This window comes from Tenrec ecaudatus, chromosome 1 (genome assembly GCF_050624435.1).
Source record: "Tenrec ecaudatus isolate mTenEca1 chromosome 1, mTenEca1.hap1, whole genome shotgun sequence".
NCBI lineage: Eukaryota > Metazoa > Chordata > Mammalia > Afrosoricida > Tenrecidae > Tenrec > Tenrec ecaudatus.
In genome coordinates this window covers 52,297,925-52,314,649 of record NC_134530.1, presented here as the reverse complement: position 1 = coordinate 52,314,649, position 16,725 = coordinate 52,297,925, and the positions used below count along the sequence as shown (strand labels likewise).

Below are 16,725 nucleotides of genomic sequence, written 5' to 3'. Positions count from 1 at the left end.
GGTTAGATTTACTCCTAGGCATGTTATTCTCAGATTCTATTGCAAATGGAATTGTTTCCCTTAATCCCTTTTTTCCCGGAATTTTCACTGCTGGTGCAGAGAAACTGTGTTTGTGTGGACACAGTCCTTTAACACTGAGCACCAGGGACAAGGAAAAGAGACCCAGTCCTGCTCCTAAGCTCACTGTCACTGAGATCACCAACATGGATACGGTGGAATTCTCCAACAATTATGCAATTCCCCAAACGGGGGTACAGAGCGTCCGCGAGGGGAGGGGATACTTACGGGACCACCAGGGGTCAGATGATGAGCTGGGGAAGGCACTGACCTGAAGGATGAGCGGGTATTGCGCTGGCCCTGCCAGCAGTCCTGGTGGTGGAGTGCTTATGTGTTGGGCTGTGAGCCGGGAGATGAGCAGTCTGAAACCACCAGCTGCTCTGTGGGAGAAGGGCCCTCAGGAGCAGTTCTCCACGGCACCGAGTTTGGGTTTTTTGGTTTTAGAAGGTAAGGTGCCTGGAGCCTTGGAGGGTTTGGGGATGGGAATCAGATCAACCACCAGAGGGCCCATAAGAGGCGGGGTGCAGCGGGCAGGGCAGGAGCCAGGACTTTTAAACTACTTTTGAATAGCAGCGGCGGGGGGGTGAGGAATTGAGGATCCCAAGCAGGGAAAGGACAGCTCTGGGTTCAGCGCGGAACAGCGAAGAGGACAAACTGGAGGCGGGGAGACCACGGGCTGCAGACACGAGCCGAAGCGAGAGGATGTGGCTCTGTGCGATGGAAGGGCAGAGTCTTAATTGTGGAAGGGACAGGGGAGGGAGAAGGGACCAGGGGAGCCCCTGCTACAGCTGGCCCGAGGGTGGGCAGTGAGGACCCTCGCTGGAGGCAGGCAGGGCCAGGGCAGGGAACTATGAGCCCGGGGGGTGGGGGGCTGCACCAGGGAGGTGTGAACACCTGCTGGCCAGGGCGTCGGCGCCCCCCGCCCCCCCGCAGGCAGGTGGGGCCCGAGGAGGTGGTACCAGCAAGGCCTTGCGAGATGTCCAGGCTGTGGCCTCGGAGTGGCATCCCCGCGGGGAGGAGGCGAAATGGGGGGAGGGGCGGGGAGAGAAAGGGTGGGGGTCCGACGCGCCCCCCAGTGAATGCACAGCCTAGACTGTCGCCGAGAGAGGGGCGCCCTCGTAGAAGGGAGACCTCAGTCCCTCCCGGGAGGCAGGGAGGCGACGCTGGCCTCCACTCCATCCGCGGAGGGAGGCCTGGAGAGTCGCTGGGACCTGGGACGGGAGCTGACGGCTGTGGACCCCCAACCCCCTAGAGTGGGATCCCTGGGATGCAGGGTCCCCACAATCTCTTCCGCACAGAGGGCTCGAACCTGGGTTCCAGACCCGGCCGGGCGGGGCGGCTCCTGGCAGTCTCCCCACCACTTTCCGCGCCCACTCTTTTCCGCGCTGGAGGGGGTGGGAGTGACCCGGGCTCACGACTTCCCCTCCCCGCCCCCCGCCAGCTCTGATTACCGCCCCCCACCCCTACTCCGGCAGGCTGGGGGTCCCCGCAGCCCGGGGAGGGGCAGCTATAATCAATCCCAGGCCGGAAATGCCTCCTGAGGGGCCCGCGGGGCGGCGGGCCGGCTGAGGGGGGCCGGCGCGGAAGCAGGCCGTCCGCCCGCCCCCGGCATCATGGAAACTGGGCAGCGAGCCCGCCCGCAGCGCATTCCTCTGGGGGGGGGCGGGGCGCCGGACCTCCCCTCGGCCGTCGGCGGGGGCGCGCGGGGAGATTGGGCACGAGCCTCGACACCCCGCTGGTCACCTCCGGTCCCCATCCGGGCCTCATTGACCGACTCCCGCCCGGCGGCGCAGGGCCTGGAGCCGCCTCCTCCAGGAAGCCTCTCAGCGGCGCCCCCTGAGCTTTCTAGCTGCGGAGTCCGCGGGGGGGTGGGGGGGGGGAAGGGGGTCGCCTGTTCTCAGTTTCCCCATTTGGCAGGACCGCCGGGTCACGTGGGCCGGGGCGGGAGGCGCGGACCCCGGGCGTAGGCTCTGGGAATACCCCCACCAGGACCCACAGCGCTAACCAACGACCCTCCCACCTTAGACTCCGCCTCCTCTCGGGGGTGGGCGGGGCCTTGTCCGGGGCGGGGCCTGTGGGGCGGGGCCTGTGGGGGCGGGGCCGGGGGGCCGAGATTCCGAGGAGGCCGCGGCGGCGGCCGGCAGCTCCGGCGCGCGGACTTCCACCGGACTGGAGGGGGCGCGACGGCGCCAGGTGAGCACAGCTGGGGTCCTGGGCTTCGCCATCACTTTCTCCAACTTTTAGTTTTCTTAAAAACTCTTGGGAGTGGGAGTCTGGGATCCCCCTTTTCGCGGTGCCAAAGTATGGACGTGGGCGGTAGCGGGACCCTGAGTGCAGGGGGCCCAGTTCCCAAGCGACTTCCTCTACCTGGGACCTTCGGGATGTGTTCTGAAGTCACCGCCCCCCACCCCCAACCCCGGGTCCCCAGCCTCAGCCCATGACCTCCAGAGGCTCGAGGGCTCGGGGTGCCCCATCTCTCAGCTCTGCACGCAGCCCCTCCCTCCCGGCCCAAGACCAAGAGTGACCCCTCCGAGTGGGCCTGGGCCGCCCTCTGTGACCCGAGGCGGGATGGCCACTTCCATGGCGTCTGGCTGGGGAAAAGCATCCACCCTCCAGGACCACTGGGACGGGTCTTGCCAGGATGCTCGCCGGGCCGTGCCAGAGTGGGCCAGCAATGGGGTTCTGCAGGTCGGCGTCTGGCCCCATGTCGCCCTGCCTTGGGCTGCAGTGTGACCCCCCAGAAAGTCCTCCTGTGCCTCTTGGGCCCGGGCTTCTGTCCCTGAAAAGGCGACTTTGGACACGGCGGCTCCAGGCCGGGCCCTGGGCCTCCCGAGCCTGGCCGGAGTCAGGGATGCGGTGTCTGCCTGGTGCTTCGGGGGCGGTGCAGATGCAGGATGGGCAGAGGAGAGGGCCTTCTTCCGAGGACTTCGGCGACGCGACGGGTCCCAGCGCTGGAGCTGTTGAAAAACAAGGCCAGCGGGGAGGACGCGCTACCGGGCAGCGAGGTCCAAAGCCTCCTCTTTCGTGGCCTGGGACGCTGGGGTGAAAGCCTGGTTTCCTCCCGCCCCCTCCACTGCGTGCGGGCCGCCCCACACGCCGCCCAGTCTCCCGGGCCGCTGGCCCGGCCGGGAGGTGCTTTAGCTGGGCGGCCCGGGACCCTGGGGCGCAAGGGCGGTGCTCGGCTCCACCGGGACGCGGGCCACTGAGGCCTCGGGCGGAGGAGGCCGGAAAGGAGGCCAGGCGGCGGGAAAGGGGGATGATTCATCCCGAGAAGCCCGAATTGGAAACGCCGCAACCGGGGAGCAGCCTCGCCTGGCCGACGGGGGAGCCGGGAGGGGAGTCCGCGGGCGAGGTCCTCTGCCCAACGCCTGGGCTCCTGCCTCCAGCCCAACCTGCTCCTGTCCGGCTGCTGTGTGTATGTGTATGTGCGTGCGTGAGTGCGTGCGTGCGTGTGTGTTTGTGTGTGTAGGTGGGGGTTCTCTTCTGCCCGGAGTTAAACCCCGTGCAAAGTGCGCCGCCACCGCCTCTCCTCTGACGGGTTCTTCTGGCTCAGCGCAGTCTTGCCCGAGTCTAGCCCAAGTCTCTCCTGCTGCAGCCTCGGCGCGGATTGAGGAGGTTTGGAAGGCAGGGGCGGGCTGGGAGAGGCTGGAGCCAGTGACACCCCTCCTTCCCACGCTGCGGTATGTGGAGCGCTGGCTGGCGGACGCGCGCGTGTGTTGGGGAAGACGCGACCCCTGCGGACCCGGGCGCTCCGAATACCCCTCCCTCCGTTACTACGGGCAGCCACGTGCGGGGGAGGGGGCGAGTCCGGGCGGGACTTACCCTGGAGACGCCGCTGCCGGGAGCCCCACGCCTGCCAGGCCCAGCCCGCGCTGGCGAAGGGGGCGCGGGCGGTCGGAGCCCCGCTGCCGGGGATGCGCAGGGAGAGGCCGGCGCCCTCTCTCCTCTCCGCCCGCGGGCCCCCACTGACTCGGGCTCCAGCCCTAAGTCCCTGGCTCGGAGCTCCGCTGCGGAAAACCCGATCGGAGGCGGCTCCCGGACTCGCAGCCCGGGAAAATCCGGGGGTGGCCGCCAGGGATCTCCAAGCGGCCTGGGCAAGGCGGCCCGAGCTTGTCTTTCGGATTTGGACCCGGAGCCCGTCGGTTCAGCCCCTGACTCCCACCTTCTCTCCGCAGAGCTCCCAGACGGCGGCGGGATGACTGCAGGGAGCCCCGGAGACTGTGCCGAGGAGGCGCGTAGGAGCCCCGAGGGCCGCGTCTCCCGCCTGGGCCGCCGCCTGGGCCGCCACCGGCGCCCGCGCTCCCCGCCCGAGCCCCTGCGGGTGCGGGCCCGCCTGCGGCTGCGCTCGCCGTCGGGGGCGTTCGCGGCGCTGGGGGCGCTGGTGGTGCTGGTGGGCATGGGCATCGCCGTGGCCGGCTACTGGCCCCACCGCGCCGGGGCTCCGGGAGCCCGCGCCGCCAACGCCAGCGCGCCCCTGATGAGCGAGCTGCGGCGAGAGGGCCGCGGTGCCCGTGCTCACGGCCCGCACGAGCGGCTGAGGCTCCTGGGGCCCGTGGTCATGGGCGTCGGCCTGTTCGTGTTCATCTGCGCCAACACGCTGCTCTACGAGAACCGTGACCTAGAGACGCGACGGCTCCGTCAGGGGGTGCTGCGGGCCCAGGCGCTGCGGCCCCCCGACGGCCCCGGCTGGGATTGCGCGCTCTTGCCCAGCCCTGGCCCTAGGACTCCCCGAGCCATAGGCTGCACTGAACTAGAGAGTTGGGACCTGGCCCCTTGTCGGGGTACCTCACCTGTCCCATCAGTGAGGAGTCTGCGTTCAGAGCCTGCTAATCCTCGTCTGGGGTTACCCGCCCTGCTCAACAGCTACCCACTGAAGGGTCCGGGGCTGCCCCCACCCTGGGGTCCACAGACCCAGACTGGCCACGTGATCATCACCATGCAGCCCGTTGGTACCTGCATTGAACACTCCAAATCTCTGGACCTGGGTCTGGGAGAACTCCTGCTTGGGGCCCCGGCCCCTCGGGACTGTGCTCACCGCAGCTGGCCACGGCTAGACCGCCTTAGTCTAGGGGGTTATGCCAAATTGGGGGGAGGAGGTGACTCGGGGCCCAGAGTCTGAGGAGCCTACTGGATTGGCAGCGGGTGCCATGGGTCCCAACTTTAGTGGATGCTTCTGTCATACCCCATGCGGATGGATGCTCCAGCCCCGCAGGGAAATGCCAGCCACACTAACTTTCAACTGAGTTGGAGAAAGTGCGAATGTGGAGTCTGGAAACCAGCGAGACTCTCGGCCTCAGGGATTCCTTCAGCCTCTAATCGTGGCCTTAGCCCTGGACAGGAACCTGATGGGGCTGGAGGTCCGGGCCAGGATCACTAGGCGATGGGCTTCGTGTCTTGATAAACTCAGAGTGGGCAAGAACTCTTCAGACTTTGGAGTGTCGACTGGGGTATTAGTCAGGGAGGGGCATGGGGTTCGGGCCTCTCTGGGAAAGTAGGTAATGGGGTGGTACTGCGACAGAGCCTCCACTGCCATCTGGAACCGGGACTAGCCTTTAACTCCCATGCAGGGCTCCACTACTGCTGATGCCTTCCTTCACATTGAGGGGTGCCCCCCAACAGGTCTGAGAAGCTGCCCGCTCCCCTTAATCACTGTCTGTGCTGCAAAATCTCCTACCAGTTGGCAGAACACATTTGTCAGTTCTCAGAAATCCTTTCATACAACACAAGCTGCATTTTGGCAAGTGTGGGTAGCTTAAGAGATGACTTGAGTTTGCAGTGTCTAGCCCCAAACCCTACCCTCCCCCCAACTACTGGGAGCAATGGTGAACCTCAAAGTAGATCAAGCCTCAGTCATTTTTTTTGAAAGTTTATTGGAAAATGCAATACAAGAAGCAAGACCAAACACATACCTACACACTACAGCCACTTCTCTTACTATGTAAGGCCCAAATCACAGACCTAATTATTGCCTAGTTTATCTAAAGATTTTTGCCAATTGAATTCTGCTGCCATAGTTCCTATTTTGTCAGGAAATGTAAACAACTACTTGATATGATTCATAATTTTAAAAAAATGTACAAAGATCCTTCATTTTTTGTCACCAAAATAATACATTTGAGAGAGATTTGTAAAAATGAAAACAGCCTGGGGCTGAGGTCCTGGGTGGAGATCTCCCATAAGCATCCCTTGGGGGTGGTCAGGCCGTAGCTCTGTCTCCATCGCCCAAGGTGGGCTGTGGTCTCTTCACCCTAGCTGCCCTGTGGGACACGTGGTGGGCCTGGGTTAGGCAAAGCTGCCCTGACAGCACACTGCAGCCGGGTGTCCTGGGAGCTCTGGTCAGTGAATTCTATGGGTCCTACTGTGCTGGTGGGGGTGAGGTGGCAGAGAGCTCGTGTGGCCTGGAGGAGATCCTTAATTCTCACGTGAAAATAAAACTGCAGCAAGAGTTGTTCCTGTGATTTGTCTGAGTCACTTTAGGAGCTGCACCTCTTCTCCCTCTACATCACCACCTGGGTGGAACCTGCTTTTACACACACACCACTGCAACTGCAGGAAGGGAAAAATCCAAACCCCGACGTGTTGTCAGAGAGGGAGGAAAGGGGGAGTCCTTGCTTGGAGGGATACCCCTCTTGCTGATCTTGACCAAATCATGGCTTCTCAGAGTAGGAAAAGTATTCAAGATCTTCTGGTCTGATGTCTACACTTCCTAGCTGACTGGGAGAGGTGGCTAGGGAGCTGTTTAGCCTCTTAGTCCTGTGCTTTGGAATCGGTCACTGCACTGGTCAGCACAGGGCAGTCAGTATGCTACCTTTTAAATATGCACATGCCTTCTTCTTCCCCAACCTCTTCATTCCACAGGCTTTGTGGTACAAGGCAGGGTGGGGTGGGGTAGCTGCCATGTTCATGCCTCTTGGGAAGCAAGAGCATACTATAAGCTTGTTTTATGTGAACAGTACTTCCAACCTAGCCACTCCTTCCAACAAGAGTCCATGCACTGCCCAGAGAGTCCCTCGTTTAGATCCTGTGCCCACAGCCTGTCAGTCTCATCCTGAGACAGGGCCACCTCCTCTCCCCCAAGCCTACACACTCCCCTGGTGTCCACCCCTCCCCACAGACAGGACTACCTGCTGGTGAACTACATGAAAACTGCACACCGGAAAAGCTGGGCCAAGCGGCCAGAGGGCCTAGGTGAAACTCAGGCAGTCAAGACTGGCACGTGGCAGCTCGAACTCCTCTCTCTTGCTCCCTGCCCGAGCCCCCAGCCACTGATGCCAGCTCCCCACTGCCCATCCCACGAAGCTGACTTCTAGCTTGGTATTTGGATTCTCAGGCACCTCTAGGAAGATGTGTTTCAAGGCAGCAAACCAGAAGACTAGAAAAACCCAACTGGACAAAATACTCCTCAATCTTTCCCAGAGAGCATCCAGGAAAGAACGGGGGACCAAGGGCATCGGCATTTACATGTCCAAACCAAAAGAGCCAAACCCAGACTCATCACAAAATCAAGCCGACAGAACCTGAGCTCAGTTGGCAAGGGGAGAGGAGTGTCCATGGTCACTTGTGGGAAGGAGACCCTTGAGTCACTCCCTTGCTCCAGAAGGGAGTCCTGCAGAAGGGAAGAAGCGAGAGCAAGGAGCACAATCCCTCCTTGGTCACAGCTTCTCACCTGGCACTACAGAGAGGCACGAGCCTTGGTGCCTGGCCTTCTCCCTGTGTCAAGTGCACCCTCTCAGAACTGGAAAAACCCTATTTTAAAAACCTCATTAAACTTTACTTCCTGAAATTACCACTCAAAATGTACCATTAGAGCTTTTGGGCAAAAGTGCTTTTTTGTTTTCCCCCTTTCCTGTGAGTTTTGGTCTCCTGAGATGGCAGCTGGGGGTGGGGGTGGGAGTGGAGGACCTAGCAGAGCCACTGCTTCTAATGAGGTAAAGGAATGGCGGGGCGGGGAAGGCAGGAAGGTGAAGGCCACGGATATGTTCAGACATTCACAGTATCAGATCTAACTGATGCACCTTCTTGTATCTTTGATCTAAAGAAGCTTCAAAAAGAAACACTAGAAGGGAAGAAGTTAAGAAAAACACACTACTACATTCTTAGCAGGTCTCAGCCTCCCCAAACCACCCCAACTGAGCATGGGCCGTGGACTGTGCCCGGCCGTGCAGTCTGGGCAGCCAGCCAGCCTGCTCTTCTGCCAAGTCACATCACGGGATCTGAGAAAGAGCTGGTTTATGAAGATTTTGCTGTCACTCAAAGGTATAAAACTAAGATGGGGTGTGTGTGCGCAGGGAAGCCCCATTATGCTGGCTTTGGCCTCCAACACAGCTGACAGAGTCTGCAGGATTCCCGGGACTGTCAGTGTCTGGGTTGGCAATAATCAGGGAGGCTAGGTTGAAGGGGCTGCAGACCACCCCGTCAGAAACAAAATCAAAGCAAAACAATCTGCTTAAAAACCAGTCCATAGAGTGAGGAGGTGAACAATTTCTGGTATCACAATATAGAAAAGGGTATCCAAAAGGATCCAGGAGAAGAAGAATCTCTCGGTATAAATTCCAAGTAGAAAAGGGAATTAACTTCCTGGTGGTTTAGAATAATGGCGAGTCTGAAGTCTGGGGACTCCAGCTCTGCTTCTTTATCATTTCGCTGGTTTCCTTTCTGATGGAAGAAGGCAGGGCATTGGAGTAAATGGTTCCTAGAGGAGAGAGAGCAAATAGTTAAGCTCGTACAGGGGAGGGAGCTGTCCTCTAACAAGCGAGGTCACAATTGCCCCCCAAGGCCTGCCCATGTAAACCACCTTTAAATGTGAATTTCTCTGGATCCTTGGCTCCCAGAAAGCAGCTACTTTGCTTCCAACTGTGTCCTGACAAACAGAACCCCCTCCCCAATGTCCAGTTCTTGGTTTGTTCTCTGGTTCTCACAGGTCTGGGCTCAGGCTAGGTTAGAGCCGCGGAGAGGAATCGCAGCAGGAAGATGAAGTGGGAGCATGAGGACCAGGGGTGGGGGTGGTGTCTCCCCTAGCCTACACTGCTGGCACAGCTAAGGACAGGGGATGCAGAGGCTTGGCTGCTTAATTACTTCTTCGATTCCCACGCCACTTAGCCTCTCCTCTGTCTTCATACTATCAGTCACTTCTCTGTGGGGCTGGGATAGTGGGCATGTGGCACCCAGCGGGAATCCCCCTACCTGAGCTCATTCCTCAGAGATCTCGGTCTCCTGATGGACGACCACCTTGGTCACGGACATATCTGGATGCTGCTCCTTTGCTTCCTTAATGGCCTGTACGAGCACCTAAGACAAACAGAAACAAACCCATCAGAACAGAAAAACAGCCTGGCTAACGAAGGAAGCAGCGAGTGTAGACCTTTGTTTCTCTGGAAAATCCCTCCCTCTGTCTGCAGCACTAGGCTGAGCCATACTGATGACTCCCTTCCCTGTCCTTTTCAGACCTGACAGCACAGAGGTGCGCGTGTGCGCGCACGCGCGCATAAGGGCACTTAAGGGGTGTCAGCTGCCCTTTCCTGGGTCAGCTGGGAAGAGTCAGTCACTCAAGAAGTGAGTCTGGAGGACAATGCCCCAAACCATGTATAGCACAGTGTAACCAAGGTGCTCAGGACAAGAGAGAAGAATCAAGACGTATGCTGCCAGAAGGGAAAAATGGGAGCGAGAATGAGGGGACAGGGAGGGGAGGAGGAGGAGGGCTAGCACTTATTGGATGCCTACTGCGTGCCAGTCCATCACGGTCTACTTATATGCCTGTAACATAACTCCACAGATCAGGGTAGTAGCAGTGTTTCCATTTTACAGATGAGCAAAGAAAACTGAGTATCGCTGGTTAAATAGGTTTACACACAGCAAGTCCGTAACGCAACTCAAGTCTGTAAGAACTGTCTTTCCGCCACAATGTCCTTTACTCTCCTAGGGGTCCGATTTGAGCATCTGGAGTAACGGGAACTAGAGGGAACTTAAATTTAGGAAGACAGGAGAAAGCAGTGATGCCATTCTCCTGGGCCTCCAGTTCTGAGCCTGCCGGTGGAACACTCCTGGTAGAAGCATCACCTGGGGACATGGTGGCACCAGGCTCTCAAGAACTGGCTGTATAACCAGACTCTCAGGAGCCACTTCTACGAAAGTCAGGGATTTAAAAAAAGAAGAAGGTCAGGGACAAGAGGGAAGCTGCCTGGGGCCTGTGAGTCTTGTGAACACCATGATTTAACACCCCTGCCCCTGAATCCTGTTGGCCCTACTCCAATCCTCTCCATAGTGGCTCCAGCACCACATGGCTTCCCCTTCAGGTGACTCCCTCCTCAGAGGACACTGCAGCTCCTCCCTTCATTCAAGGCGATCATTGGAGGACCCTGGAGCAGCTCTTCAGGCCAGCCAGTGTGCTGTCCCAACCATCCTGGAAGATTGCAACATGGCTTTGTTTCTCACACAAGGTGGAATTACTGCTCTGAAAAGCAAAATAACTTGCTCGAGGGCACACAGCCAGTACGTGGCAGAGCCAGGATTCCACTCAGGCCTGTCCCACTCCACACCCCCAGCTCCTCCCACCGCAAGCAGAGTGCAGAGGGGCGCTCACTGTGCAGGCAGACTGAATAGGAGGCACCGGCGGGCTGGGAGGCAACAGGGTGGGCAGGGTGTGAGGCTGCCTTGTTTCTGGGACCCTGAGCAGTCTTGGAGGCGAGTCTCGTCCTCCTACCAAGAGAACTGCCAGCGCTGCAGCACAGCTGTCTTTTTTTTAAGGCACTCAGCGTATTAGCATAAAGGCTATGCAATGACTGCTCCAGCAATCCTGTCAATGATTCCAGAAGCATATGCATGCAGTCTCTTCCACCCCCACCTCGCTGCAGTTTTGCTGTTCTACCCTCACCCAGCCGAGAATTGGGAACGTTCATCCTGACCTTATTAGCTAATTGCTTATAGCACACAATTAGCACCTAATTAACATAAAACATAGAATTTTAGCACTCAGAAGGGCCTAGAAATGATCTAGATCAGCCTACTCATTTAAAAGAAGAAGAAGAAAAAAGACAGCGCTAACTTGATTTGCCCAAGGTCACACAGTTAGTGAGAGATGCAGGACAGAAGCCAAGTTGTGAGACTCCTGGCTTTTGGCCCATCACACCATGGCCCCTAGCAGGCAGCTCCGAGGGGACAGGGCTCTGAGGGCAGGGCTCATGCTTTGCCTGTTTGCTGTCACCCACAATCTCACAGGCACGGGCTATGGTCCCCAACATTCCCTGAATAATGACCGCACCTCTTGCTGTGAGCCCACCAGGGAGCACATGCGACACCCCAGGGCTTCCGGGAAGCTAGCCACAGCTAGAGAAGACAGCTTTTAAAGATGAGGGCATCGAGGTCAGAGGTCAAGATCCGAATACAGTAGGAAGCAGGGTTTGAACAAAAGTCTACTTGAGCCCCTGCACTTTCCACTCCTCATCTGTGCTTCCTTAGCTCTGACCCACTAGAAACAAGCTGGGTAAACGGCTGGGACTTCCTTGCATTTTGGCTTTATGATTAAGCGAGGAAATGAAAAAGACCCTCATCCTGCAGGCCTCTCTGTCTTGCGTCTTGTTGTCTGGAGGAAGCACTAGACACTGAAGGGCTTCTTTGGGGATGAAGATGGCAGAGGTATCCCTCACCCACCTCAAGAATCCCCTCAGCAGACCTACCTGATCATGGTCGATATCATTGTCTCCTGTGATCACAATTCTCTTCTCAATCCGGGTCTCTGAAATCCCACCTTTTACAGTCTGGAACCAAGCAAAGGTGATCATATAAGGTCAGCAATGTAACAAGAAGGAGGGGAGGAAGGAAGGAAGGAAGGAAGGAAGGAAGGAAGGAAGGAAGGAAGGGAAGAAGTAATAACAAGAGAGCATTCTGAAAACTCCATTTCAAATTTTGATCTGCTGCTGGAGACCGCAGAGGATAGCTTTCCTACCCCTCACCTGTCTAGAACTCTTGGCTGGAGCTACGCAAATGAGCACATTTCTATTCCTTTGGACTGCTAAAACCAATCTCGAGTAAGCTAAGCAGAAGCCATTGGCTTTTATTTGCTTTCTATTTTTCCCTCCACTCAAACACTACAGAGATTCGTCAAATAAACAAAATAGAGGTTCCCATGGCACATTTTGATTCTTTTCAAAAGGAAAAACAAAAGGTTATAAACAGCAACGTCATGGATCTCGAAATTGTGCTCTTTATTTTAAAGCATTTTCACATTCTTGATGTCAAAAGATCCTCCAATAATCACCCGAAGATGGTCCGGCATCTTTACTTGACAGACGAAGAAAACCAAGGTCTAGACACATTAAAACCTGGCTTCCTGTCATCTGAGTATTGATGACAGAGCTTTATTGAGAAACTACAAGAAAATGCACTTTTCTCTAGTGCGTCAGCACACATTAATGGACTCTGATTTTCTGGGGTTACCTCCAACCCCCTCTTTCTTATCTTATGAATCATATTCTAACAACTGCACTATTTCAGCATCCAGACCACAGTTCCCATGGCCTCAACACCTTGAACATGCCATAAACATTCTTTGTCAGTTCCTGAATCCTGATTTTCAGCTTGGAAAAAATATGGTTTCATGCTGATACCAACAAAACCTGCCTGTATTTGTGAATGAGGGGGAGTGTGGAGTGGGGACCCAAAGTCCATCTGTAGGCAAATGGACAACCCCTTACGGAAAGGTCTCGGGGAGGAGACGAGCCAGTCAGGGTGCAGAGTAGCAACGATGAAACATACAACTTTCCTCTAGTTCCTAAATGCTTCCTCCCAACTCACTATCATGATCCCAATTCTACCTTACAAAAAGGGAATCCAGGGGGGAATGATCCCTTCTTGACCAGTGATGAGAGTGGTGATACTGGGAGGGTGGTGGGAGGATGGGGGAAGGGGGAACCGATTACCTGGATCTACATGTGACCTCCTCCCTGGGGGACGGGCAACGGAAAAGTGGGTGAAGGGAGACGTCAGACAGTGTAAGATATGACAAAATACCAATTTATAAATTATCAAGGGTTCCTGAGGGAGGGGGGAACAGAGATGGAGGGGCAAAAAATGAGACGCTGATGCCAGGGGCTTACATAGAGAGCGGGTGTTTTGAGAATGATGAGGGTAACAAATGCACAAACATGCTTTATAAAATTGATGTATGTATGGATTGTGATAAGTGTTATATGAGCTCCCAATAAAATGATTAAAAAGAAACCTCACCTACTTGTACATTGATTTTTAAAACTGAATCTCTATCAGCAGAGGAGGAACTCACTGACCAGAAATAAAGAAAGATGTGCATCAAGAACCCTACATGAGTCTTGAGCTTACTGGTGAGGTAGGGATTGAGGGAGACAGGTTCTAAACCCCTGGGCTTACTGCTGGGGAAAGCTGTGGAGCCTCCCCACAATGGAAGTTGGGACACTTGGAATAATTTAACTCAACACAGATGAAGCCGACAACCCTTGATCATATTTACGGTCCTTTCAGCAAGCTCAGCAAGCCCCTGGCTTTCAGAAGGATGTTCCAAGCTGGTCTGTTACCTTGGTAATCTGAGTTGTGGTGGTGCTGCTTGTGGTCTCGGATGTGATCGTCTGAGCGGTCAGCAAGACTCCTGGGTCCAAGTCCCCACTGCTGTCATCAGCCTGCAGAAGGAAGCACAACTCAGCACTGAGCCTCTCGAGAAGCCTCAAGGGCAAGTGTTGCAGGCTGCAGATTCGCTGCTAAGCTGCACCTTCTACAGACTCCCTTACAGTGCGTGACCTATTAATTAATACACACGTCCCCCGAGACAAGGCACTTTCTAAACCAGTTGGAAGAGTTCTGTTTTCTTAGCAGTGGATCAATAAGAGCAGTGGATGGGAAGGAGGAGGCAGGAATGAGGCACAGCTTAAACGAGGGACGATTTTACTACACATGCACACAGCATTTGAGAGTTCACACAGAGCTTTCAAAGCATCTCTTTTGGCGCTCCTACCAGCCCTGAGAACAAACGAAAAGGTGGAGATTCTGAACATCCTCAGTTAAGAAAAAGCAGGCTCAGCGAAGGGAGATGCTTTCCCAGGGACTCCGAACTATTAAGTGGCAGCTGTTCTCTCAACAAATTGGTGCTTCTGAACCACCACCAGGGAGGGAAGGGTGTGCATTCTGGGCACTCAGACCGGAGGTCAGTTGATAATCACAGGTTAGAACTTTCCTGAAAGAACTGGAAAGGCCATTGCTGGAGCTTTTGGAGCCACAGAAGCCCAGGATGGGAGACTAGAATGCCCCTTGAAGGCAAAGTGGGAGGAAAATGTCTCTCAGAGGCGTTTCTGATAACTAATTGAAATGCTGCACTACAAAGCCAACCTACACAGAGAACAAGGGTGGGGCTACTCGCCCCCCCACCCAGAGCTCACCATGTTATTCTCAAACAAAATGTTGTTATGAGATTATCATAAGGCTGAGAAATGACGTAACACACAGGTTGACTAGGTCCAAAGTTGACCTGATGGAAAGTTACCAGAATTTTTGGGGCTGTCCAAAGACTCGGCACTGCTGACGACTCTGTGACCAAGATGGTCACAAATACTTGGAACTGGTATTGTCCACTGTCTCAGAGGAGGAGTTAGTGCAATCTGCGTGAGAACCCTATAGCAAAGTGGGTCAGGGTACTATCTCCTCCTGCTTCTTTACTTCCGTAATTTGCATTGGTATTATAAACAGAGACTGCCAACCTTTTTATGAGTGGAACATTTCATTGAGTCAATTTCTGAAACATCAGGGAGGGGACAGAAAGATGAGATGAGATTTAGGAAGGAGAAGAGCCCGGGGTTGGGCTTTCACAGAGAGGGATCGTGACCTTTGACACAGACCACCATCGTACCAGTTATAAGACTGGCTAGTTCACTTTCACTAATGTTTTCTTTCAGATCAGCGCAGATCCCTTTTCAACCTCAGGTTCAGACTAAACTAACATTTACTGCTCTTCTCTCCTGTGCCAAGTATACAGCGCCCTCATTATTCCAGTCATGCCTTTGTATCTGAGCTAAACAGACATTATAACGAGGCTCAGTGTACAGGTAAGAAAAAACAGGCGCAGAGAGGTTAAACAGTTTGTCCAAGGCTCTACACAGCTAACAGCGTTCACACTGGCACTCAGAGAGGGCAAGAAATCTGCTGTCTGAGGGCTAAGGTTCAGGTCCTCGCTCAGACAGCGACTGTGGGCATTCTGACTTCTCTGGGGTTGAGTTTTCTCATTTGCGAAGGGAACACTGTAATATGCGCCCTCCTACATCATAGCATTGTTGAAGACATCGAAGGAGCTCTGGTTATAAAAGGCACTTTATAAATTGTTAGAAGAATATAAATTTGCATGCCAAGCGAGTGAAGCCTTTTTGAAGAGCTTCTTCTCTACTATCTGTTCTCCCTCCCCTCCTCCCTCCGAGGGTCCCTGCCTGCTATTTCTGAAGCCGGTGTAAGATGGAGGCGGCTGTGACAGTCTTCTCCTTCTACTCCTCCCACGTGGGGCCTCTTTCTTGGGCTCTCTTTCTGATGCTTCCACAAAATGGTACTGTGGCTTTGACAGTCCTTGCAAAGTTAAACATCTGTTTATTCTATGACCCAGCAAGTCCACTCTTAGGTACTGACCCAAGTGAAGTAAAAACACATGTCCATTTAAAAATATTTACACACGAATGTTCACAACAGTCTTATTCTTCCCCCGCGCTCCCTGCCCCAAGCCCTAGAATGAGGATCAATTCACATGTCTACACACACACTGTGGTATATTCATAGAGTGGATTATTAGTTAGCACTGGAAAAGAATGAACTATGGATTCATATAACGTGGAAGGATATTAAAAAAAAACATTATATTGAGTGAAAAAAGTCCGGACACACAAGTGCACATGATGTAGATGTCCATTTTATCAAGTCCAGGGGCGCGCCAGACTAATCCACAGTGACAGGGATCAGAGCAGCGGCTGCCTAGAGGGATAGAGATTGACGGGCAAAGGCTCTGAGGGAAGTTTCAGGAGGGATAAAAATGTTCTGTATCCTAATTATGTTTTCACTAGACAGTTGTATACATCTATCAAAGTCAATCAAATTAAGTAAGCACTTAAAATCTGTGCATGTCACCAAATATAAAGTTTACCTCTATGACATAAACCACACCTTCCCCTGGCCTCCCATCTCCCCTCACAAGTTCCCAAAGTGTAAGTCTTGTAAAAGAACAAAGAAAATGGTACCTGTCGGGCAAGATAAAGAGAACAAAAGGAAATGGAAATAGTTGACAGTGAATAAAGACATAAATAATAACAATGAGGGTTTATACATATGGCAAATCATGATCTGGTGTTGAGCATGCGCCAGGTATATTGGAAGCATCTTGTACATTTTAACTCTTCACAACAACCTTGAGGTAGAGCTATTATTAGCTCCATATTACAAATGAGGCACAGGGGGTAATTTGTTTATTCACTAGTAAGTGATGGAGCAGATTCAAACCCAGAACACTGGCTCCAAAGTCAGTAACCTTCCTAGTGCACTACACTGATTCTCATCAATAATAATAAACAATTTGTATCCTGGCTGATCATCTTAAGCCTGGTTAAAAATAAAAAGATAGCTGTATAGCAATATAATAATAGCTGCCAGTTTTGAATAGCTACTCTGTGTCAGGCA

The 16,725-nt window shown here is 54.4% G+C and overlaps 2 protein-coding genes across 8 annotated transcripts in view; one reads left to right on the top strand and one right to left on the bottom strand.

Annotated features, from left to right (window-relative positions):
• Positions 1-2,148: 2,148 nt before the first annotated feature.
• On the top strand, positions 2,149-6,505 carry TMEM200B (transmembrane protein 200B). Of its 3 annotated transcripts, none has more exons than XM_075553230.1 (2): positions 2,149-2,250; positions 4,233-6,505. In XM_075553230.1, the coding sequence occupies exon 2, from the start codon at positions 4,253-4,255 to the stop codon at positions 5,174-5,176; it is 924 nt and encodes a 307-aa protein (XP_075409345.1). In that variant the 5' UTR covers positions 2,149-2,250; positions 4,233-4,252; the 3' UTR covers positions 5,177-6,505. The 3 variants fall into 3 exon arrangements, with proteins under 3 accessions (XP_075409345.1, XP_075409349.1, XP_075409343.1); XM_075553234.1 differs by lacking the exon at positions 2,149-2,250 and adding an exon at positions 2,273-3,737; XM_075553228.1 differs by lacking the exon at positions 2,149-2,250 and having other exon boundaries at positions 2,273-6,505.
• A 1,405-nt stretch (positions 6,506-7,910) lies between these two features.
• EPB41 (erythrocyte membrane protein band 4.1) overlaps positions 7,911-16,725 on the bottom strand; it is a 204,065-nt gene continuing 195,250 nt past the window's right edge. For all 5 annotated transcript variants that reach the window (XM_075553215.1, XM_075553216.1, XM_075553223.1 and 2 more), the window contains 4 exons: positions 13,602-13,703; positions 11,730-11,810; positions 9,241-9,345; positions 7,911-8,749 (listed from right to left, as the gene is read on the bottom strand). In XM_075553215.1, coding sequence (XP_075409330.1) covers positions 9,247-9,345; positions 11,730-11,810; positions 13,602-13,703 — 282 coding nt within the window. In that variant the 3' untranslated portion in view covers positions 7,911-8,749; positions 9,241-9,246. The remainder of the gene's footprint in view (positions 8,750-9,240; positions 9,346-11,729; positions 11,811-13,601; positions 13,704-16,725) is intronic.